The sequence below is a fragment of the Curcuma longa genome, chromosome 1, assembly GCF_044706935.1.
Source record: "Curcuma longa cultivar G26 ecotype Majalengka, Jawa Barat chromosome 1, ITB_CL_G26_1.1, whole genome shotgun sequence".
NCBI classification, from domain to species: domain Eukaryota; kingdom Viridiplantae; phylum Streptophyta; class Magnoliopsida; order Zingiberales; family Zingiberaceae; genus Curcuma; species Curcuma longa.
The window spans coordinates 13334213-13359436 of record NC_133861.1 but is presented as its reverse complement, the minus strand read 5'-3'; the positions used below and the strand labels follow the sequence as shown (position 1 = coordinate 13359436).

Below are 25224 nucleotides of genomic sequence, written 5' to 3'. Positions count from 1 at the left end.
GCAGCACCAACACAAGCGGTGATGACATTCTTTGAATCGTCCTTAATCTCCAGGTAGCCATTGGCATGCATCACAACATTATCGATGTACATTGACCTATGTATCAATGCACATCACTTTTGTCATGGCTTCGTGTCCTTGAGGTAACCTAGAATTACAATAATGCCATAAAGCACAATATCTCCCAGTCACTCCATCCCTATCAAGCTCTGCCTCGTGGCAAATACATGTCATTGATGGTACCACGGCAAGTGTGTGTCCCCTTGCTCGAGCCTTGAGTCACACCCACTTCAATATCAGGGAGGCAATTCCACTACTTCACCCTTCCGCAAATTGGACATCACTAGACTTCCCATCTCTGAAGTTGTACCTATAGATGATGGCAAAGTCAATTGCCAGTGTGGTGTAGCACCATGGTGAGCATCATAAGTGGTGACATTGGTGATCTCTATTTAAGGACTACAAGCAAGCCACAAATGTGATTGGCACTATGGATCTCAATGGTGGCATTCATTTGATGACGCAAAAGCACCGAAAATATATGTGGATGTAGTTGATCTCAACAATGCCTGAGAGAAGTTTAAGCAAACACAGGAAAAAGATTTCGGCATTTTATTGAACCAAAATACCTAAATCATTTCGAATTTCTCATTCCTAACTTTCATAATAGCGAAACCACACAATTCATTCATGTTATACCCCTCCTCTCACTTCTCTCAAAAATTCATTTTTTTTTAAATTTTCACACTATGTATTTAAAAATTCATTATTTTTAATTTACATTGTCAACATTTTCACAGAATTATCTAAATCAATCAATTTCTAACGAAATTGACTCTTTGAAAATTTAAAAGTTTGGTATTTTTTAACTAAGAGATTTAGAAACCCATTGATAGTATTGATTAGTAAATATCATTATCCTATATCTTATAATAAATTTATGATAAATTTTATCAAACATTTACAAACTTAAAAATTTACTACTCTTAATTTACGATGTTGAATTCAAATATGGAGGATAGATACATTAAGGAGGCTTCCAAAAGTACATTAGTTTTAATTTGACGTTTAAGTCCATCAAATTAAAATCAATATACTTCTAAAAATCTCCCTAATATATCTATGTTTTCACATTTAAATACGACAATGTAAATTGAGAATAATGTTTGAATGAGTAAAAAAAATTAAAAGAGAGAGCAACTTTTAAAAATAGTGAAAGGAAGAGAAATATAATGCGTTGTATAATGTATGATTATAGTATTATAAAAGTTAGATACACAAAATGAAAAATCTTAAATTCTCCCTACGTGGTTCACTAAAATGCCGAATTTTATTTTCAAGAGAGCCCAAACAATGATGACAAGAGGCTCCATTGGCAGTGGATCAAATCCTTAAGGGTGAAAGTGAAGTTGTAGGTGTAGTCAAGGACTATAGAATCTCCTTTAGCTTTGTGAGTAGACCTACAAGAGCTCCATGTCCCCTATCTATCCGACCTTCTATAGGTGATGATGGAGCTCGACAATAATGATGGCACCACCGCATAGGTATCCTCAATGATGACAATGTGAAGTCAAGCAATGGAGGTGGGGAAGAGGCAGGGCATGATAGTGAAGTGGAAGGGAAAGCACACTGACAAAAAAGCTTAGATTCCTTATGGCAGAAGAGGATGGAACTTAGTCTAAATAAACAGATTATATAGATCGAGTGAGTGAACTAATGTTCTACCACGCTAATGCCACATCAACTGAACAATGCCTAGATGAAAATTAAATGGATGACATATTTGACACTAAAACCTAAACGTAACAGATTTGAAAATTTTTAAATACGTAATAGAGATGAAGATCCATTTGAAGATTCTGATGAGGTTGCTATATTATGGAGAATATTTTATGAGGGGTTGTCATCAGTTAGCATTAACTTACGATGTCCTTTAGTTGTTCAGCACTCATCATAAAGATTGTGCATAGGAACGAACAATAGGGGTGATGAAGCAACCATACTGATGCAAAATTTTACCCTATTAAAGCTGTGTCCGCACTTGAGATGCTGTGCGGTGCGCTGTAGATATAGAGACCAATGCGTCCTCTTTTTGTTAGAAGAATTTAAAGTATAGCAATAAGTTTACCGCAACTGATGTAGAACTCACATATGGAAAGAATATGTGATGGCATAAGATATATAAGGGCTAAGAATACTTACAGGCATCCACAGAAATGCAGCACTCCGGAGGAAATATATCATCAAAAAATGCATTTAGATCACCTCTGTGAGCATCGAAAGCCAGCATCTTAGCCACCGCATCCTGCCATTATGATGTTAGGATGGAAAATTGAATTTGCCTTTGTTACTCCATGCTTCAGTTTCATGAAATGATGGATAAGTTAAAAGGTGATAACTGTATTTGTCATGAAATATTCAGTTATGGATAATGCATGTTCTTCATCCCAGTTAATTATCACCTTGTATTGCTGGTCTGTAACTGATAATGCCTGGTTCACAAAGCGATCAATTGGCCTTTTATACTTTACCATCTCCAGAATATCAGCTGCTCTTTGTACTACCTCCTCAGGTATTCCTAAGCGTGGTATCAACATGTAGACATCCAGAAATGATATAGCTAAAGAATATGACATTGACGTTTCTTTAAAAATAGAAAAGGACGTGGAGTATATAATAGTCGAGAGGAATTGGAACAAATAATGAAGAGAAATTATTTATTAGTAAGTCAATACAATTTTACTCAACTTATGTTTTGAATGGTCTGCAGCGGAAAAATTCATTTACCAAACCTAAATAATTGGGACTACCATTGCCTGAGGATGATGGTAATCCTTGGGTGTGAGAATAGGGCTGAGAAAGGACCATTGTGTTTTGATCACCATGAAATAGAATCTGTAACATCAATAGTAAACATAATGCCCTAAGATAAATAGTAGCCATAATGGCTTATCTGAGCATTGTGCTATTTTCTGATCCAGCTCATGGGAGCCAGAAATCTAAAACCAATATTTTGATTTGATTGATTAAGAAAATACCTTAGTCAGAGATTAGGGTGTTGATGAACTGTAGCAGTTAAAGAGCTGGGAATTAATCTTTCAAGCAAGGTTTTAGGTTTGAGATCCTAACTAAGAGGACCATAGAGTTCTCATTGTGACTTCTTCGAGCCATTCAACTTACTCGTAGCACTTTTAGAGGAGCAGTGTGTGGTTACTGCCTGCAAATTCTTTTGATCTTTCTTCTGGTCCTAGCTTAAAATAGTCTTTTGTTGTGCTTGATTCTAGTGATGTGGTCGTTCCTGCATCAGTTTTGCATTTAGTTAACCAGTTTAAATATCTGCTGCTTAATCTTTGATTTACATCCAGACTATTGTGCCACGTTTTGGCTTGCTTAAAATACATTTTCTGACCGAACTATCTGTTTGCCAATATCATTTAAAAAAAAAATAGATTGGAGCATAGAGTGGTGAGATTCAAATTCAGTTCAGATTCCACAGGGACTTGGATCATCTAGGGAAATTTAAGTAGAATCCTATAATCCTAAGGTCGAAATTGTGATCTTCACAAGCATGCCTATCAAGAGGGAAGAGTAGGACATCATGGTTCCATCCACAACTGTGGATCCAAAACCAGCAGAATATGAAAGGCGTCTAGTGATAATGTGTTTGGACTGGATTTCCAAATAGAGGATCAGGAATTAGCCCACCCCAATAATTAGGACAAATGGGGGTTTGATGATGATGATGATTAGAGTATCAATAGGAATTAAAATAATTAGATCACCATTTTTTTCTTGCTAAACTTGGAATTATTGTATTGACCAAAGTGACCCATCTAATCTGTCACAAGAAATTTCAAACTATGCAACGAATCAAGTATCATTATGTCTAGATTAGCAAAATCCTTGCATGAGTGAAGGGCAGTCACCGTGAATTTTTGAGATTGTATATCCTGTGTTGATTTTATGTAGTAGGGGCACCTAGTGTAAATGTAGCAACCTACTAGGATGAAGTAGAATGCCCAAATATCTGATAGAGAGCCCTAGTTTACACTTAACAATCATCAAGTGTATTAATCCCAACTATTTGAGAACAATTACACGGATTCCCGCTGATCAATGCTCATAGGGTTTAAGCACTTATGTTAGCTGAAATCAAGGCCTAGTGCAATCCTGAATCTTTATAATCCAGAATTGGGATCAACATTGTCCTGCACCTAAAGATATTGGGCACAAAAAATGGTAGTGGTACTGTCACGTGTATAAAACAGGAGTTGAAGTCTAGAATTATGTGTAAGTAGGACTTGCCAAGAAAGTTTTGAAGTTGCTCTCAGTAAAATGTCTATTGTACTTGTGAGTTTCTTTCATCGTAAAATAATATGCTGTGCATCCTAGACATGAAAGAAAAAACAAAATCAAAATGTGAGGTTCATTTGAAGCATACCTGCAAGCCTTGCACAGTGTAGTCCTGCAATATTGGTTGAATCTTGTTACTTTGGAATGAAGTAGAAACTTGACGGCCAAAATAACCAGATTTCACTCATAATAATTTTTTTCTTCAAAAGAAAAGAAATATCAAATAACCATACCATAGCTTAATGGTGCTTGTCCAGGTATAAGCCTTCATAGAGAAAACCAATTACAACAAAAACCAATATAAGCTGTAGAGTAGAATAGGCAAGAAAATCAGCCATGTATATACCTGTACAGGAATATGATGTCTTCAGTGCTTGTACAGCTACAGTTGCTATCCGGTCTTAATACACTCATTGTGTAGAATTTAATATTTTCAGACTGCAAGAATTTTTTTTAATTACTTATTTCAGATATTACAAGATAAATGAGCTCTTTGAACAAGATTGTTTAAACCTGGGGTAAGCAACTCTTGTCAAACATCTCAGTCAAATGTGTACATAAGAGCACCTGAAGAATAGAGATGAATTAATTGAAATGTTATAATCTACAGTCGGAAAGAAGTGGGGATAAGCGGGGGAGAATGTAAATGATCAATATCAAATGATTGAAATAGCTAAGATTGAGATAAACATTTTTGAAAATTAATAGTCTAAATTATGTCAGTTTATATTGCATGGAATGGATCACCATCTAAAGGAACATGCCTGTCAATTATTATAGTAGATTCATTTACCAACACTGTAAATGTCAAGCAATCTCACCCAATACTGACATAAGAATCAATAGATTTCACTGCATGTGCTTATAAATGGAGCTGCTAATTTTGTCCCGTTTGGCTAGTGAGTTTTGCATTGAAATGCAAATGTTTTAAAAATCCATATGCAAGCTCATTTTGACATGGTTTTGATGGTGATAACTTTCCTGATTTACCAGATTTGCAGGATAACAAAGTAGCAAGAGCAATGGCAACTATGCAACTTAGTGCAAATATTAACAAAATCTTGCAATTGTAAACTTATAACATTTAGTCTGGGAGGTTAAAACAGAACAGCATTCTGGGCATATGAGGCTCAAAATTAATTTCAACCAGAAAGAAATAAAATATACTCTTCTAAAGCCACATTTTCCACTGTTATTCTGAACTTAGAAAAGGAAAAGGACCTTGCTACTTTTATTCCCATACAAGAGCTTCTAATTTCCCCTGCTTTTACCAAGATTCCTAACAGAAAGGACGCCAAGATCTTGCAGAGACCATCTTTATATCAACAAAAAGAAATTATTTGTTTCCCCTGTTTTTACCAAGATTCCCTATTAGGCCAGTAGGTTATCATTTTGAATTATTTGTTTTCCTTTCAATTTCTTTCTCACACGAACATGACTGGCCTCATACATGTTTATATACACGATACAGACAAGGTAGCCATCATAATACTAAAAATTTTCTAAAAATATCCAAAAGATTACATAAAAGAGTGGAATATGTAGTCATTACCTTCGGCGGGTTCTCATAGTCCGCAAAATGATGAATAGCTGCTGCAAGCAACCCAATTCCATCTAGAAATGATTTAGCAAGCAAGAAGAAGAATATAAGCCCGTTTGCCTGCTCAAATTGAATAGAGTAATAAATGCTGCTGCTCCTAGTAATGCCAAACCTTCTGTGAGAGTGCCCTTGCCAAATTCATCCAATAAACATAAGGAGTGAGATGTTGCTTGTCTGTAAAGACCAGAAGCCATGCATTAGAGCATACATGCTAGACAAAAGTGTTAACGTTTTCATGTGTACCTGAAGAAATATTAAAAATTTTACCTAAGCATCATCCCCACTTGATGGAGGTCAATCATGAACGTTGATTGCTCAGGAGTCATAGGCTTGTTTCCCATAGCACAAAAGATTCTGCTAAAGGAAAAAAAAAATGGGAAGAAAATTTGTAATAGACCTAATGGTTCTGTTTTTTTTCCCTTTTTCCTGAAAAAGGAAATTGATAAAATAGCTTAATTACAATATAACTTAAGCAAAATGATATTCATAATGTTCAACCTATCAGTAATCCCAATAGTTGCAGAATCAGCTGGCACAAAACTTCCAATGTGAGAAAGGAAAACTAATAACGCCACCTACATTAAAAGTTCATTTAAATATGAGAAAATTCATACAATAACAAATATCAAAGTATTTACTTTATTGATGCAATTGATATGCATGCTAAATTATAAACAAGCAATAAAACACAACATTTTAGTGGAAGGATGTTAGCCAGAAAAATGTTATATTGATATTTCAATATGTAAGTTGAATAAAGTGAAAATTGGTAGGAAATTGTGCCAAACCCATCTAGCAACAGAATTACTAAAACAGAATAAAAAATACCTAGGATATTTTTTGACAAAATTTAGATAGGTTAATTTTTATTACTTTAGCTTTACATTTGAACCAAGATTTACAAAATTTTAGTTGAAATGTACAGTAACAACCAGATATGTTTATTCACAAGGAAAGGGGAAAAATGAGAATTGTAAATTATATCAATCCAGTAAGAACCATTTTTCATTGGTAAATCCCCCCCAAAAAAACACTGTTAATAGTATTCGAGTTAAAAGGTTATTTAGGTCCAGTGCATTTAGTTCCACATTGGTACTAGGTTTAGGATTTCTATATGATAGTTACCATATAGATGCAACCTTGTACAGTTAAATATTGAAGGTATCAACATTCAGCAGTAAAAAAGATTGAACAAAAATCACTTTATAATTGAACAAACATAAAAGTGAAGAAATTGTTGCTGCTTTTTTTAAAGCATAGATATGTGATTGCTCAAGTGCTCACGTTTGAGTAAAGGCTACCTTGGCAACAACTTGTATACTTAATACTCTTACCAACTAAACTAGCTGGCTCAGAACAATAGTTGCTAATATTAGTGTAATACTATAATAGAATGCTCCCAACAATAACTCACTGTTAAAAAAAAGGAGTGCAACCCTCTGCTATACTCATATATTATCATGATAAAATTCATCAATTATGAATAAAAATGATCACAGGGTTTCACCTGCTTGACATAAATGCTTTTCCCTGAATAATTAGGACCAGTTATGATATTTATTCTCCCTGAAAAAGAAACATAAAACCTCTGATATAAATTTAATCATAATTTAGAGTTAAGATGAATTCCTAGTGTTACCCTCATTAAGTATTCTTGTGTCATTTGGGACAAAGGTATCAACAGTCATCTCCTGTAAAACATGCCTGAAAAATCAAGGTACCCACTAATAAGATTGTTAATGTATCAAGGCAAACAACTTTAAATCACAAATCCTTTACCATGTGAAAAAGGTACCTGCCATTCCTTATGTCAAGCATTATATCCTGGGTCAAGATGGGGCGCACATAATTGTTTTGACGAGCAATCATTGCCAACGACAAAATGCTGATGAAGAATTCAGAGGATGTTATACAGTTAGTATAAAAGGAGTAATATGTGAGGAAAATCAACTAAAATTCAGTCAGACAAAATGCAGCAAACATCCAAGTGTAAGAGAGATCACCAGTCAAGCTCTGCTGCAAAGTTCACTGCCTTGATTAGCTGGGGAACAAAATTAAGTAATCGAGATATCAAATCCCTAATAATTGCTCTCTCCATATCTGCACATAACTTTGTGTTATCTTTTCTCACAAGTCAGACATAGCAAACCATGATATTTAATAGACAATTTAACAAACCAAAATAGAAAAAAGAGTAAAATAGATACAGAATGACATCATAAAATTACAACTAATAACTGTTCTTGATGTACTACTCAAAATAACTAAAGGATGCAGGGAAACATGTTCAATGAAATAAATGAACAGATTTCAATGGTATTTTCTATAGTTTCTAACATAATTAAAAAAAATGTAAATGACAGACACATTCTCATAAGATCACCATCCCAATGAAAGCTGATGAGATAAAAACCAGAAGTATATCATCTTGAGATAGAATGGGAGAATGATATTTTGGGTAGTTGTATAACTTGAACACTTGACCTGAACCCCAAGATACAACATTTCCCATGCTTGAAACTTGATTTGGAAGCTGAAAAATCCTGAAATTTTTAGATATTTTCAGATAGAATTTTATGGATAGGGTAGAGTATGTTGGTTTTCTTGCTCGCCCTTATATGATATAATACAATGTTGAGAGAGTAAAAATATTATATTGGCACTGATCTTAAGCAACAATATATAGGCATTACCTTTTAAAAAACCAGTGATTGTACATGGCAAATAATGCATCAGTTTAATCATTCTTAAAGAAATTTTGTTATTTTAGAGCTTCAAGCAACTTCTACCTCAAAAAGAATCATCCCTCAGAAAAAAGGAGCTAGAAGAAACCTCCTTGTTTTAGATGGAGCATTCATACCGAGAATTTTATGATAAATATCACCAAGAAGGTTGTCCAATTCTTTAGTCTTTGGTGTATGATAAAAGAACTTCTTGATGTCTCCATCTTCAGAAAACTGACAAAGTTTCATGTCAGCTGGCATTTATTTTGAAACCGAGGTGAAACTTGTAAACAACTTACAGCAAATTCAAAACCTTCGAGTTTACCCAATGTTTCATCACTAAGCTCCTCATCAAAAATGCACATCAAATATCCTAGCAAATGAAAACTTGTGAAACATTAAAAAGTGGAATTTATCTAGTGCTATAAATTGCAATACGATGATGATCTTTTAAAAGTTGAAGATGTAAACATTAAAAAAGAGATTTCAAGTCTTCTCCTAAAATTTTACACTACGTTTATTAATGATGGAGAAAACCATCCGAGTTAATTATAGTATTGACAACAACTAACCTATTTGATGCACATAGAATATACAAGGGGCCCTTTTTCCACCCATATTGAACTGGAAGGGAAGCACTCTCATATGCTGATACCTGAAAAACTGTTTTCAAATATAACCACAGCATAATAGCAAAGAAAATTTAGTCCAACTTAACAATGTAATTGGAAAGAAAATTTCTACTTGCTCTAGGAAATCAGGTAGGCCCTCATAAACCGTTCTCAGCTCATCCAACTATCATTGAAGATACAAGATTAAAAAGGAGAGTATGCAATAGGAAATAGTGTACATATATTTATTTCCAACTTTACTATAAGAGTTTCCTAGTTTAGAAACAATAAATGATATATGAAAGAAGAAAGAAATTAGATTTATATTCAATTTGCTAGAGACTGAATTTGACTCATAACTTCATCGCAAAGTCCTTCCTTCACTAGTGTCTCATATCCCTTCTTGCAGCGCTTAACATCAATAACACCCATTATCTGCATACAAAAACATGCAACAATAGGTGAGGAAAATAAGTTCATATCTCAAGAGAAACAGTAAAAACATGATAATAACATGATTGGCCATGCAATGACCAGATAAACAAATTAACTTTAAAAAAGATTTTAAAAACAGTTTATTAGAATAACCCAACAAGAAATTAATAAGACATTTCAGTTTTTCTTTTGATAAAATTAAAATTAGTTTAACAGAAGAATATCTAACAAAATAAAGTTTGGTGAAAACTGAAGGAAAAGCTACAATGGAAAAAAAACAATTTATCTGAAATATAGTATTTAAAGGACATTGAAATAAATTGCTCTAATAAAATTATGGAAGAATATCTAACAGAACAAAGTTTGGTGAAAACTGATGGAAAAAAAGCTAAAATGGAAAAACATATAATCTGAAACATAACATTTAAAGGATATTGAAATAAATTGCTCCATTACAATTATAGATAAGTAAAGACCAACCTTCAATTCAAAGGACATTCACATTAGTGAAGGAAATGATCCCTATGAATGTTTTCATCTCAAGTATTTCTATGGAAATAAATAGGATTTCTGAATGATGCACATGTGGATTGCACAAAAGAGTATTTTTTTTCAAAGCTGTAGCTATTCAAGTTTCATATTAGTTGATTTGTTCCTATATATGATGATCAAGTTCTTTAGATATCCGTATCAACAATTGGCCCTACAGTTGTTCTCTTTACTAAGGGTGGACATTCACATTAGTGAAGGAAATGATCCCTATGAATGCTTTCATCTCAAGTATTTCTATGGAAATAAATAGGATTTCTGAATGGTGCACATGTGGATTGCACAAAAGAGTATTTTTTTTCAAAACTCTAGCTATTCAAGTTTCATATTAGTTGATTTGTTCCTATATATGATGATCAAGTTCTTTAGATATCCATATCAACAATTGGCCTTACAGTTGTTCTCTTTACTAGGGGTGTAAATGAGCTAAGACAAACCCACTTAAGTTTATTCATTTCCTTTTTTAGCTTGCTCAAGTTTCTAATTAAAAATCTTTTCGAGCTTAAGCCAAGCTCGATCTTTCTATCAAGTTCATTAAATAACGTTAGGTAAAACATTGATCTAATACCTAAAACTTATGTTATTTTCTTATTTTGATGTATTATTATACAATTTAAGATTGTAAAAAATTTATAGATCATTATATTTTTATATATTTCATCTTTGAATAAAAAATAGAGAAATAAATTTATAATTAAGATTTAGACAAGTTAACAAATATGTTTGTTCATAAATGTTTCAAAATGAGCTGCTCATTACCATTCAAACTTTTTTTTTACAAACTTTTTGGCATAAACATGAACTTATCAGATAGAACACAAAGCTTATTTACGGACATTCAGTTCATTTACAATCCTACTCTTTACAATTGTTTTCTTCTATATTTATACTCATTTCTTCATATTGAGTTCATTCCAACCTTTTGTAATAATATCTTGGTTTATTGAGGTTTAGCTTAAAAATATCATTTTCATGTAGAGTTATGAAGGCACTGATTACAACAGCAATAAGCTCCAATAAGGGTTGTGAGATAAATAATTTTTCATCTCATCCAGAAAATCTAATAAACCATTTCACAAAACTCTACTACCATAAGTACTCTGGAAATTTGAAAAAAAAAAAAGTCCCACATGCCACTTATTAATTAAAATAATACTGAAGTTTCAGAAAAAAATCACTAACTTCTAAAATAATAATATCTGTTTGATAAAGATAAACCAAAAGATCTCATAACAATGGCTTATAATTTCTCTTCAACAAAACTAGTAGATGGAGATAAGAGGAGTGCAGTAAGAGCAGATATTTCAGATATTATAACAGGAAAATCATGACAAACTTCAAAATATACGCTATGAATCTATGTTTAAGATAACGAAAGGTATGCAGGTAAAATCATAACAAGGAACTTAAGGATAAACAACGTTGTAGAAACACAGAGTCACAAACCAGCTCATAGACGTAAACCAGTTCCAGTGTAATGCAAGAGCTTGCCTAGAAGAATTTACAAAGTAGAAAAAGGTCATTAGTTTCTATTTATGAATAATTAAAGAAACAGTATCAATTTCTTAAACCTTATCTCTTAGGTATCCATACCTTATCCATTAAATCTATTTTCAAGTATGCCAATTTCTCCTGAAGATGCTCAGAAATTCCTACTTCAAAAATCTTGTTTATGTGCAACAGAGAACAAATGCTCTGCAATATAACAATGAATGCTAAAAAAAAAAATCTGATTAAAAAAATTGCAAGCATGCAGTAATCATTCAAGTTGAGAGAAAAGATATAAGTTCCTATGATATGATGAGAATTAGAAAAGGCATCTAAGATGGAAAAGCTATTCAGGCTTCAACTATAAAGCATAAATATGCATACAAAAAGTTGAAATGATTCAAATGTAGCTGGAAACTAGCCTAAAAAAAAAGTAGCAACAGATGGCAGGCACTTATATGAAAAGGTAGCCTTTGATTTTGCTTCTCACCCCCACACCCCACAACAACAACAAAATAATAATAATAAATTATCACTACCACCAACAAATAATTTTGATTTTGCAACAGATGTAGCTGCAAAATGCCCCCAAAAAATTTACCCTTTATTTTCAAACTAATTCCTCAGCTTGACAAGATGGTCATAACCATCAAGCTTATTAAGATATACAATAGCAACTTATTGAAGCATCATTCTCTGCAGGAAGTTGGTTTTGTGCTGGATAGTACTATGTTTTACCAAGTACCAACACTTGGCACACTTCAAAGCGTGCCGAGTTAAAATTTAGAAAGTTTTAATCAAATAATTCCTTACATTTAGATTGTGTACTTCCAAGAACAAGAATAATTGATTCAATTTTTCTATGTGACTTTTGAGTTTGGATTTTTCCCGTTGCACCCCTATTTAATACCCTTGTGCTTTTTGTAACGAATTATTTGGATGCTCAAGAATTAATCTCCTTGGTCGAGCACATCATGTCATTTATAATTAAGCACTTCCATGAACAATCAATGTACTTAAAAATATCACCTGGTAAATATCTTATACTGAATATTTGCCTAGTACCCATGTTATACTATTAAAAATCAAGTGCCTATTGGTCACTTCTTGTAGACACTTCAAATCCATAAAAGGAATTTAATTGAAGACACCATTTCCACTATGCAAGTAGTTCTTGATAAAAAAAAAATTATGAAGTTCAACATAGAAAATTTATTACGTGTAATTTTCAGTTAACAATTGAATAAAAAAGTAAATAATTAGCATAATGAAGAAAAAAATTATGTTACCTTTAGAAATGCATTCCAGTCAGTGGTTGTGAATGAAGAGCTAGGCGAGTTGAATTTCTTCAGAAAAGAAAGACAAAACAGTCACATTTTCCACAATTAAATATTGTCATTTACTGTAAAGATCAACTCCATGCACTCATTTCAGTTAATAATTTGACACGTAAAACAGTGTATTGCCACTTGGAGAGAATGTAGAATAATGCGATGGATTAGAAAAGCTAGGGGTATTGGCTACATTAAGACCTGAAGTGCGATAAAAGCAGTAACAATCAGTGTAAATTTTGATGAATTGGTATATGCTGATTTTTTCAAAAAGTTACTTCAAGTAAAGCATAATCACAAGCACCAAAAGCTAATCTTTGATAAGTGATTTCACTAAAATTAAGATCCCTGCTAAGCATCCTTTTCCATGAAAAGATAACCAATCATCTCTAGGATAGCTGACCATATTAATCATCAAGGGTATGCATACTAAAATCCCTTTGCAATCATCAAAGAACACTGTTCTTATATGCTCAACCAGAATTCTAGGATGCAACAGGATCACCCCATACCTAACAACAAGTGAGGGGAAAAGGAAACACACAAGAAAACAATATTTAAACAAGTAACAGTCTTTAAGGTTGAATTTATGACTGATTTGCCAACTAACAGAGATCACACATGGATTTTTTCAATGCAGAACCCCTACTCTTCTTTAGGGTCTGACAAAGAACATGAAATATAATCTCAAACACGATAACAATCACAGATCAAGCACATGCCTAGTGGCATGGCACTAAAATTCACCTTAAGCATGTGGGGAACATCTCTTACAGTCTTCAGTGTCTCATGCAATGCAGACATCACTTCCTCACAGCAAAGAAAAAATGATATCTTATCCATTTGATGAAATACATTTACCAGAACATGTGACATGTGGTGAAGCTAATAAAAATGGCAAACTTGTAAAAGGAAGGATACTGTATCCAGGCGATTGTTCAAAATGTCAAGGTCAAGTATAGGCCTCAAGAACCATGCCCTAATGCAAACAATAGAGTATTGTCAGAACTTTTAATTTTATTTCTGATGCTGATTATAATTTTCTGACAGTAGATTTCATGGACTTGCCTCAAAAGGCGCCTTCCCATCGGTGTAACACACTGAATAGAAAAATAACATTAGTTAAGATTCTGGATTTCTAAAGTAACAGACTTCTCATACCTTATTAAACATTCCGAAAACTGAAAACCTGCACCAGAGAAGTAAAATTATCTAAAGAAAAGATCTATTATATGAATTAGACAAACAAAGTGTCTACCCTTCCTTTGCTCTACCGATTCCCATGTGACTTGGGTGCTTGTCAATTTGAAAAATTTGCAATGCATCATGAGCAGCTGCATCAAGTTTGAGAAACTTGTTTCTGTGTTTTGATGTAAGAAATGACTGTCATATTTTCCTTGGTTGCGAAAATTGAACACAAAAGCAGGATAATTGCCTTAACAACAGAAAGGATTGTAGGCATTGGATAATATACAAGTGTAACAATGTAAATCTTAAATAAGAAGGATAAAATGAGATTTGAGACACACAATCAATAATTATTGATGAGTAACCACTTTCATTCTGCTGAAATGTATCTACAAGCCTCTCATCCTCTAGGATGGCAAGAAGACCCCCACCAGCACGAACTTGAACCTCACTTCCAAGGTCCATCATGGAGTTAAGCTGCAAATAAGAAAAACATAATTCTCCAGATGATTAAACAACAAAAATTAACAATTCTTTGAAGCAATCAACACAGAAGCTTATATTAAATCTGCAAGATATTAGTGAGCACAACCAAAAATTTCATTTGGAATCATACTACCTGAATGTAACAGAGGAGATGAAATATCATATCTCAGTGAAAAGGCCAATGCAGACATGTACAGATAATATCTTAAAGAAAGCATGTGGGAACAAATAATGAGGAAACTTCATTCACATGATCACAAGATTGTCTAGGGACTAGAAGGATGGAGTGAACGGCCAAGAGAAAAACTAAGGGATTATGAATTTGGTGATGTCTTAAGAGAATAGATCAAAAGGAAGCATATGTAAAGAGTTTTTTTGGTAATATAGATTGAGTACAATTGAAATTGTCGTGGCTTCTGAAATGTGCGGGGTTATCCACAAGAGGGAGCGGAGTTCCATAAAGTCCTCTTGCATGTTAGGCTTATTCATGTCGGCTGATCTTGAAGTGCTGTGCTACTGTGTTCTATGTTAATGTAGCTTGCTTCAGTTCTGTTTTTGCATAGGCAGTATTGGAGGAGTTTGTTGTGCTGCAAATTTTGCTGTGAATGTTGTATGCTCCTCAGTTGACTTTGTTATTAAATTAATTGGACGTGGGAACTATCTGTTCATGCCGTCCATTATTTTAGCAAAAAACAATAATAATTTTGAAATTCTACTTAGAGCCTAGAAATAGCCGACCCCACCTAGTAGGATAAGACTTGGTTGTTGTTGTACTTAGAGCCTAGAATGTAGACATATGCAAGAGAGATTGAACCTCTATAAAAATAGAATATATTAGCATCATCTTATCCATTCTTTCTCCTGCCTTACATCTCCACTAATGCATGAAATGAGTTGCCTAAGATATAGTAGTATAAATACACCTGGTAATGAAAATCCAATTTTCAACCAATGGTTTTAGATAACAAGAGCCAACATATATGAACCATAACTCTCATAGACGTAGCAAACTTCCAATGAAGAATGAGCTTCTTGATTAGCATCTTCAAAGAATAGGAACAGAAATACCCTAATGTACCATTTAAAACAGGATTACTACCCTGATTAGATATTCCTCACATGGAAAGTTGCCTGTCATTAGGGTTCTTACAAAGCATATTCTTTCTTTGATGCTAAAGCCATCTTCCATGCCAGCAACTCTCAGATAAACCAATCTGCAATCTCAAATTAATATAAAAAAAACAAGGCACCTATCCTGCTGTCCATTCAAATATGGAGAAAAAAAGATAACCCATGAATTACAAAAAAATAAGACAAAAAAGTACTATGAAATATAACTATATCCAATATCAGGTATATGATAGCAACATTAGCATCAAATGTCAGGTTTAGCATCCAAATTAGAAAAGAAAACAAGAAGAAAGCAGAAAGAATGAGCAAACAAAATGCCTATGAATTACAAAAAATCAGAAAAAATTGTACTATGAAATATAACTATATATATCAGGGCATACAGTAACAACATTATCATTAAATGTCTGTTTGAGCATCCATATTAGAAAAGGAAACAAGAAGAAAGCAAAAGGAATGAACCGACAAGATACCTTTGAATTACAAAGAATCAAACAAAATTGTATGATGAAATATTACTATATCTATCTATCTTGGCATTCAATAACAACATTACCATGTATGGTTTAGCATCCAAATTACAAAAAAAACGAAGAAAGAATGAGCCAACAAGATACAACCCTCACAAGTGTTGGTGCAAACAACACCAGCTATCAAATCGGTATTTTGATATATGACAAAGGATTTAAAGTTAGACACTAGATGTTCTAATATGTGCGTCAAGTGTGCAGATGTAGAAAAGTTGACAAGAGAAGTCCCGATGGGCCGAGATTGAGCACCAAGCAAAAGAAGTCTTGGTGGGACCAGACACCGGTCAAGGAAGTCCAAATGATCAACAGATCAAACATTTGACAGGGAAATTCTAGACAAGTCGATGGACTAGATTTTTTATAGAGGAGGTCCAAATGGGTAAACAAACCAACATCTGGTGGAGAAAGTTCATATAAGTCAGCAAGAATAGAAATCAGGCAACATAAGAAGTCTTGTTTAACCTTGCAAGGTAAGTCCAAGAAAGATCCTTCTGGCAAAGAAGGTTGTGAGGGAATATCACTATGCTTGGGACATGGGTTGTATACTTATTTTCAAGGAAAATCATTTCAAAAAATTATTTTCAAATCTTCAAAATTATTTGAAAAAATTACTATCAAACTTTTCAAAAATATTTTTAGAACCTATTTTTAAATTTTAGAAAATTATTTTGAAGATTCCTTTCAAAAATTTAAAACACGTTTTCAAAATTTACTTTGCAATATTTCAAAAATAAACCAAAAAATTATTCTTAAATTTTTTGAAAATTGTTTTGAAAAATAACCTTAAAAATTTACCAAAATATTTTCAAATATTAATTGAAAATTTTTGAAAATTCATTTTGAAAAATAAAAATACATATTTTGAAATATGTTTTAAAAATTTATTTAATTTTCAAAAAATGTTTGTATAAATTACTTTGAAAATCATCCAAAAAGTTTTCCAAAATATTTACAAAATTTTAAAAATATGTATTAAAAATTTTAAAAATTAACAAAAATATTTTAAAACATTACATTGCCAATTTATGAAAACATTTTTAAAATATTTGAAAATTACAATGCAATTTTGCAAAAAATATTTTTAAAAACTCTTTACAAAATTTTAAAAAATTATTTAAAAACAATACTTTTAAAATTTTTATAAATATTTTAAAATTTTACTTTGTAAATTTTGAAAATCATTTCAAAAAATTATTTTGAAAATTTCAAAATTGTTTTGAAAAATTACATTGAAACATTTCCAAAAAAAATTTAGAAACAATTTTGAAAATTTTACAAAATCATTTCAAAGATTCCTTTCAAAATTCTATGACATGTTTTCAAAAAATACTTTACAATTTTTCAAAAACAATTTCAAAAGTATTTTGACTAATTACTTTCAAAAACCTATAAAAAAATTTGAAAAAATATTTAGAAAATTTTTAAACATTATTTTAAAATTTTACCAAAAAAACTTTTAAAATTGTTTTCAGAAAATATCTTGAAAAAAAATAAATTTGAAAATTTTCAAAATACATTCTGCAAATTATTTTTTAAAATTTCAAAAAATCTTTCAAACAATTACACTAGCAATTTTTGAAAATCATTTTAAAAATTTTCAAAATTGTTTCCAAAAATTACTTGGCAATTTTGCAAACATATTAAGAAAAACTCTTTATAAACTTTCAAAAATAGTTTTCAAAAACAACTTTTAAATTTTTCACAAATGATTTTGAAAATTTTCAAAAATTGTTTTACAAAAATACTAGAACAACATATTAAAATGTATTAATAATTGTCATAAAACAATACATTGAAAATTTAGCACAACTGTTTTATAAAATTATTTTCAAAATTTTAGAAAATTGTTAAGAAAAATTACTTTGAAAATTTTTGAAAAATACTTTGAAAATATTCAAAAATCTTTTGAATTTTTTTTTTCAAAAGTTATATTAATTATTATAGAAAATATTTTAAAATTTTGTTTCAAAAATGTTTTAAAAAATGTTTAGAATTTTTCAGAAATACTTTCAAAAATGTTTAAAAATTTTCAAAAATATCTACAAAATTTGCAAACACACTTAAAATTTTTTTTCAAAAATTACTTTAAAATTTTTTTAAAATAATTCAGAAAATTAATTCGCAATTATTCAACAATAACTTGAATAACTAATTGGAAAATTTTCAAAAATTGTTTTTTCAAATAATTTTGAAAATTTTCAAAAATAGTTTTGAAAATATTTGAAAATTTTTAAAAATCCATGAGGAAATTTCCAAAAACTATTTTGAAAAAATACATTTACAAATTTCAAAAATTACTTTTCAAAATTTTGAAAATATAATTTTTTTAAAAAATTATTTTGAAAGTTTCAAAATTGTTTTAAAAAATTTTAAAAAATTTTGAAAATTCTTGAAGTATTCAAAAAAATTCTTTGTAAATTTTTAAAAATTATTTAGAAAATAGTTTTGAAAAATAACATCACAAATTTTTCAAAACTTTTTAAAAATTTATTTTCAAAATGTTTTGGAAATTTTGAAAATTTTCTCAAATTGTTTTAAAAAGTTCCTTTAAAAATTTTTCAAAATATTTTACAAAATTACTTTGAAAGTTTTCAAGATTAACATTACTATTTTCTAATTGTGCGTTGAGAAATTGCTTTCAAAATTTTCAAAAATGATTTGTAAAATTCTTTTCAAAGATTCCATTGAAATATTTTTAAAATATTTTGAAATATTTGAAAAATATTTTGTAAAAATTATTTCAGAAATTTTCAAAAATAGTTTGAAAAACTAATTTATAAAATTTTGAAACTTGTTTTCAAAACCAACTTTGAAAATTTTCAAAAATTATTTTAAAAGGAATTTTATCAAGAGTTTCAAAAGAATTTTCAGAAATTAGTTGGAAAATTTATAAAAATGTTTTGCAAAATAATTCTGAAAAATTACATTGCAAATTTTCACAATCATTTTGAAAAGTTATTTTAAATTTTTTTAATATTATTTTTAAAAATACTTTATAAAATTTTGAAAGTTGTTTTCAAATATTATTTTACAAAATTTTTAAAATGAGTTTGAAAAATTATTTCATAATTTTTTTTACAATTATTTTCAAATGTTACTTTGAAAATCTTCAAAAATTGTCGGGAAAAGTATTTTATTAATATTTTGAAAAACTACTTCAAAAATTAAAAATTATTTTCAAAAATTAATTTGAGAATTTTAAAAAATATTTGCAAATTATTTTGAAAATTTTGTAAAAAAATGTTTTGAAAAAATTACTTTGGAAATTTTTGTACATCATTTTCAAAAGATTTGAGAAATTACTTTGATAAATTGATTTGAGAAATTACTTTGAAATTTATTTTTAAAAAGACTTTGAAATTTATAAAAATATTTCTCAAATTTATTATTAAAAAATTTAAACATTGTTTTTAAAAATTACTTAGCTAATTTTTAAAAATTATTTTGAACTTTTTGAACAATTATTTTTGAAAATTTTCTTTAAAAGTTTCAAAATTTGTTTTGAAAATCTCAAATTTTCAAGTCCATCGAAAAATTATTTTAAACTTTTTGAAAATTACTTTGCAATTTTTTGAAAATGTTTTGGAATACTACTTTGAAATTTTTCAAAAATTGTCCTATGAAATTACTTTTAACATTTTTCAAATTTGTAGAAAATTTATTTTAAAAATTATGAGAAACTGTTTTGAAATATTTTAAGAATGTTTTGAAAATTTTCAAAAATTGTTTTGAATACTTTAAAATTTAAAAAAGTATTTTGCAAATTTTTGAAATTGTTTTAAAATAGATTTTGAAAACTTTTGAAAAACATTTTAAAATTTTCCCAAAAAATCAATAATTGTTTTAGAAAATTATTTTGAAAATTTTCAAAAATTGTTTAAAATTTTTCTAAATTGTTTTGAATAATTACTTTGAAATTTTTCAAAAATCATTGTCAAAAATTTTTTGAAAAAATTCAAAATTGTTTTTTAAAAATACTCAAGAATTTTTGAAGAATTACTTTAAAAATTTTTGAAACTTGTTTTCAAAATTTGAGTTTCAAAACGACTTTTAAATTTTCTGAAAATCAATTTTCAAAATTAATTCGAAAATTTTAAAAATAATAGTTTTTGAAAATTATTTGGAAATATTTTGAAATTTTAATTTTCAAAATAATTTCGAAATTTAGTTTTTATTTGATATTTGTTGTGTATCAAAGGGGATTTGTGATTTTTTTTAGTATTTATTTTTCCTTGTTTTTAATGTGTATTAAAGGGGGAGAAAATTTGTGAAGTGTAAAGTTAGACAATACTTTTTGAGAGAATATAACACTAAAATTGATAATTTATTTTGATGTCATTACTTTATTGTCTATTTTCCTAACTTCATTATTTTATTGTGTATTTATCTTTAGATGGGTTGTCAACATCAAAAAAGATTATTGGTGTAAACAACGCTAATCAAACTAGAATTTTGATGCATAGTGTTTTAAATTAGACACTAGATGTTTTAATATGAGTGTCAAGTGTGCAAGTACATAAAACTTGATAGAAGAAGTTCCAATAAGTGCATATTAGACGTGACCAATCTATTTGTGAGGTACTTAACCATAGTTATCACACACACACACACACACACACACATATATATATATATATAATCATTGTTCGGACTAATTTTGTGATGCAGGTACAAGTTAGCTTTCGGGAGATCAAAAAAGCTTTTGGAGATTGAGCACGATCACAAGTTAGGTTTGGATGACAAGATGTTCGCATGAGCATAGAACTCGATCAAATGTTAGCATGGCAGAGGATAAACTTTAATGAGCTGACATGGCAAATGATATAATTCAATCAGTTGATGTGGCTATGTTCAGGACAATCATAAACTGATTAGACAACTGAAAAAACCCAATCGGCAGAACAAATCTGAATGGAAAAGATGGCGTGGAAGACTTTTGGTTGACTAAAAATAAAGTTTTGTCAGATAATTGGTAAGGGGCAGACACCGAATAAATAATGGATCAATCGACTAAAAAATGATTCAGGCAGCTCAAAATCAATATAAAAGCCCTCAACAGTGAATGTTGAATTCATTCATTCATCAACTCCATCTCTCTATAGGTAGTGAAGCGATAGTTTAGTAATCTTGTTTATTTATTTAATTATCCATATAGCCTATCTTTAGTGTGCTTTACTTATTATTCATTATTGTGCTAATTGTTTATCATAGACTCAGAAAGGAGAAAAGATAGCCTAATATTTTCGTGGAGTAGAAATCCACCTAATGGATTAACAAGTCATGGAGTAGGAACTTGGAGTTTCCATACCACATTAAACACGTGTCACTTAGCTCTTATTAATATTACTTGCATCTTTTATTTTCCCTGGTCAAGCTGAAAATTTTCAGTCAAGACGACACTAAAAAAGAGCATTGAGCAGCTCTCTAACTACAAACCATATAATGGATTAAAGGATTTCAAAATACTGACATGGAACTGTTTGCCAGAGCATAGGTGTAGAATAGTGCATAAACATGTTTTATAGCGGATGAATTAGATTGAAAGCAAAACCGAGAAAGAAATAGCATATTTCTTCAAAACTGTTTAGGAACCGGCGTACCTGTGCCATGCTTGCTCATAGCTAAAAATTGAACTTCGTACTAGCTTCACCTCAAAGGTCACATTAGAAACTGTAGAATGTCGAGGAGTTCAGGTAAAAGGAGGTGGGGTAAATTTTAATGGCTTATTTTTATCTGCATACCAGGTCTTTGTAAAGCACCAAAGAATGGTTCGTCTGTCTTAGTACTTGCATATATGACCAACGGTTTTGCCTGATACTTCACTAGATTAGCAACAAAGCAAGGAAGATATCAGGTAGGAATAACTTGCATGCTTTCAGTGACAAGAACAAAATAAAAGACTGCTTACCTAGGTCAACCAGAGGAAAATCTCCACTCCCATCTTCCCAGAACTCAACAACAAAAAGTTGGTTTGTGCACGAATCATAATATGCCACTCCAACTCTTAAAACAAGACAGTGTAAGTCATCAATAGAGAAGAATAATTATTCCAGATGGCTGGAGTACTCATGAACACTGAAGAGTACCAAATCAAGCAGTTTCAAAAATAAAAAAATGAGATAACACAGAACAGGGTACAGTTTCAGCAAGACAAATGTGCCTAATAGAGCGGACACAGTATCAAAAAACAAAAACCAGAGCATAAACTATGGGATAGCACTCCAGCCAAAGAGTCCACTGATATGCCAAAACAATAGTCCTCAAATGGAATGCAAATATGCAACCAAGGGAGGATTAGAAAACAAGTAGCAAGGTTCAGCAGAATCATATATCAGAATTTGACACAAGTAAGAAATATTTCTCCATCCCACTTCAAAAATAATAATCCAATCTGTAGTAGATACATTTGGAGAAAAAAAAAGTCAATCGATGTGTTTAAGATTTCAATAAATTCTAGCCATAAACGGGGCATAATGTCATTTGGTAGACTCTCAACAACTGATGGTATGTTTGACCAACAAACCTACTCATTTTCAGTTAAAGTTGAAAATGAGTCTTTCATCACATAACAAAACTGAAAAATTTACACGATCCAGCATCCATAATCAGCATCAGTATAAATGTTATTAACATCTTCCAAACTTGGTACATGCATCCAACAAAAGGTAGCAGTGATACTAAATCCCTAGTCGTGACTCTGTAACATTATCTAATTCAAGAGGCCTAAATAAGAATATGAATCAATGATTACAAAACAATGAGGTGGATATCAACTTATTAAAAAACAATAAGTTTTGAATATAATGGTCCGTCAGGAATACTGGTACAAGCAATCATAAATTACAGAATGACAAAAAAAATCAGAAATTATTTTAAATAAATTAACCATGAAATGAGGTAAGAATCTCGTTAACAAAAATGAACCACACATCACTTGCGATCTAGTGTTGAATGTAGTTCGTGTAGAGCTGAGATCCAATAGCAAAACAACTAGATGTAATCGTTCATTGATATTGATAATGGTCCCACCACCATGTCAAATATACGGAAACCAAACCTGTTAAATTAATTGCTCACCGATGTCCATGTACGACACAAGCCATATACACCTGCAAAAAATGTACTATTAGTGAATACATCAAAATAAAAACAGTCAAATTTCTTCGAGTAAGTGTGTTGATAAAACATCAAATATAAAACTTCATGTAAGGTCTTCATGGACGAAAGGGATTGATGTGATAAAACAAAAAATAGGGTTTAATAAACAAAAGATTAGGATTCCCTGGTAGCATATCCTGATCGCATTGCCCCAGAAAACTGAAACAAAGGATATGTTAGGGTTTTCCTACGACCTCGATGCAACACGCGACCAAAAAGCCTATGCATCGAAAGATAAGTCCATTTTCGTAGAAGAAATCAAATGATCTTATGATGAACAGAGAAAATCATGGATCCGAGAGGAGATTGATCTGCGACTCCTCCACTGTCTCTGCGACTTCCTCTTCCATCTCCATACGCCGTTTGATGTGTCGTCGAGTGTGAGTGAGCGAGCAGGAAGGCGAGGGGTGAGATTTTATAGATTGGAACAACAAGGTTTAATAAACATAAGATTAGGATTCCTTGGTAGCACATGCTGATCGCATTTTCCCAGAAAACTGAAACACGGGATATGTTAGGGTTTTCCTACGACCTCGATGCAAAACGTGACCAAAAAGCCTATGCATCGAAAGTAAATCCATTGTCCTAGAAGAAATCAAATGATGCTACGATGAACAGAGAAAATAATGCTCCGATAGGAGATAGACCTGCGACTACACCGTCTCTGCGACTTCCTCTTCCATCTCCATACGCCGATCGATCTGCCCTCGAGTGTGAGTGAGAGAGCGGGAAGGTTAGGGGTGAGATTTTATAGGTTGGAACAATAAGGTTAAATAACAATAAGATTAGGATCCCCGTAGCATATCCTGATCGCATTTTCCCACAAAACTGAAACAAAGGATATGTTGGGATTTTCCTACGATCTCGATGCAAAACGCGACCAAAAAGCATATGCATCGAAAGATAAATCCATTGTCCTAGAAGAAATCAATTGATCCAATGACGAACAGAGAAAATAATGGCTCCGATAGGAGATTCACCTGCGACTCCTCCACCGTCTCTGCGACTTCCTCTTCAATCTCCATACGCCGATCGATCTGCCTCGACTGTGAGTGAGCGAGCGGCAAGGCGAGGGGTGGGATTTTATAGGTTGCAACTTGTGACGTGCGTCGGGTGCGGAAGGTCTCGAGACTTTCTAGAAACCATTGGATTTTAATTTGAAGTATGCATGATGTACGATGAAAAATATCTTTATCGGAACGGTTGGTTTCGGGTCTTTCTATAAACCATAGGATTCGATTCGAGGACAAAATATTTATTAGTAGCTTGTTAATACTGCTATGATAAAATTTGAGTTTTAGATTAAAAAAATGCTTGAATTTCCTCCAAGAAAAAAATCATGAAAATAAATAAGAAAATAGATATCTAAAAGATAATTATCTATTTCCTCGTTTACATGCAACTTCGCCTATATTAAACGCACAAGTAAATATGTTTCATAAATTATATTAGTTAACTTTTCAAAAAACTTATCAAAGGATCTTAGGCTGGCAACTTGGTATCGACATTTTCTATATCATTTATAATACAAAGATTTGCTAAAATAATAATAACTTTGGTATCACAAATTAAATCTTTCATTTTTGACCGTCAATGTTGAATGTAAAGATGACACATCTAATAAATAAAAAAGTGGATGAT

General features: G+C 31.1%; 1 protein-coding gene across 1 annotated transcript; it reads right to left on the bottom strand.

The window, feature by feature from the left end:
- Nucleotides 1-263: 263 nt before the first annotated feature.
- Nucleotides 264-24608, bottom strand: LOC141832666 (DNA mismatch repair protein MSH5). Its single transcript, XM_074720127.1, has 35 exons — nt 24564-24608; nt 23503-23534; nt 22334-22428; nt 22167-22247; nt 22026-22095; nt 15915-15978; nt 14574-14755; nt 14349-14450; nt 14252-14279; nt 14159-14190; nt 14012-14069; nt 13838-13924; nt 13049-13105; nt 11865-11966; nt 11718-11762; nt 9648-9722; nt 9395-9471; nt 9249-9280; nt 8976-9049; nt 8814-8910; nt 7957-8053; nt 7749-7838; nt 7593-7657; nt 7461-7519; nt 6452-6528; nt 6221-6307; nt 6066-6127; nt 5906-5967; nt 4867-4920; nt 4700-4791; nt 4587-4618; nt 4442-4465; nt 2463-2578; nt 2203-2305; nt 264-370 (listed from the first exon to the last, which is right to left on the bottom strand). The coding sequence occupies exons 1-35, from the start codon at nt 24606-24608 to the stop codon at nt 297-299; spliced, it is 2529 nt and encodes an 842-aa protein (XP_074576228.1). The 3' UTR covers nt 264-296.
- Between the last annotated feature and the right edge of the window lie 616 nt (nt 24609-25224).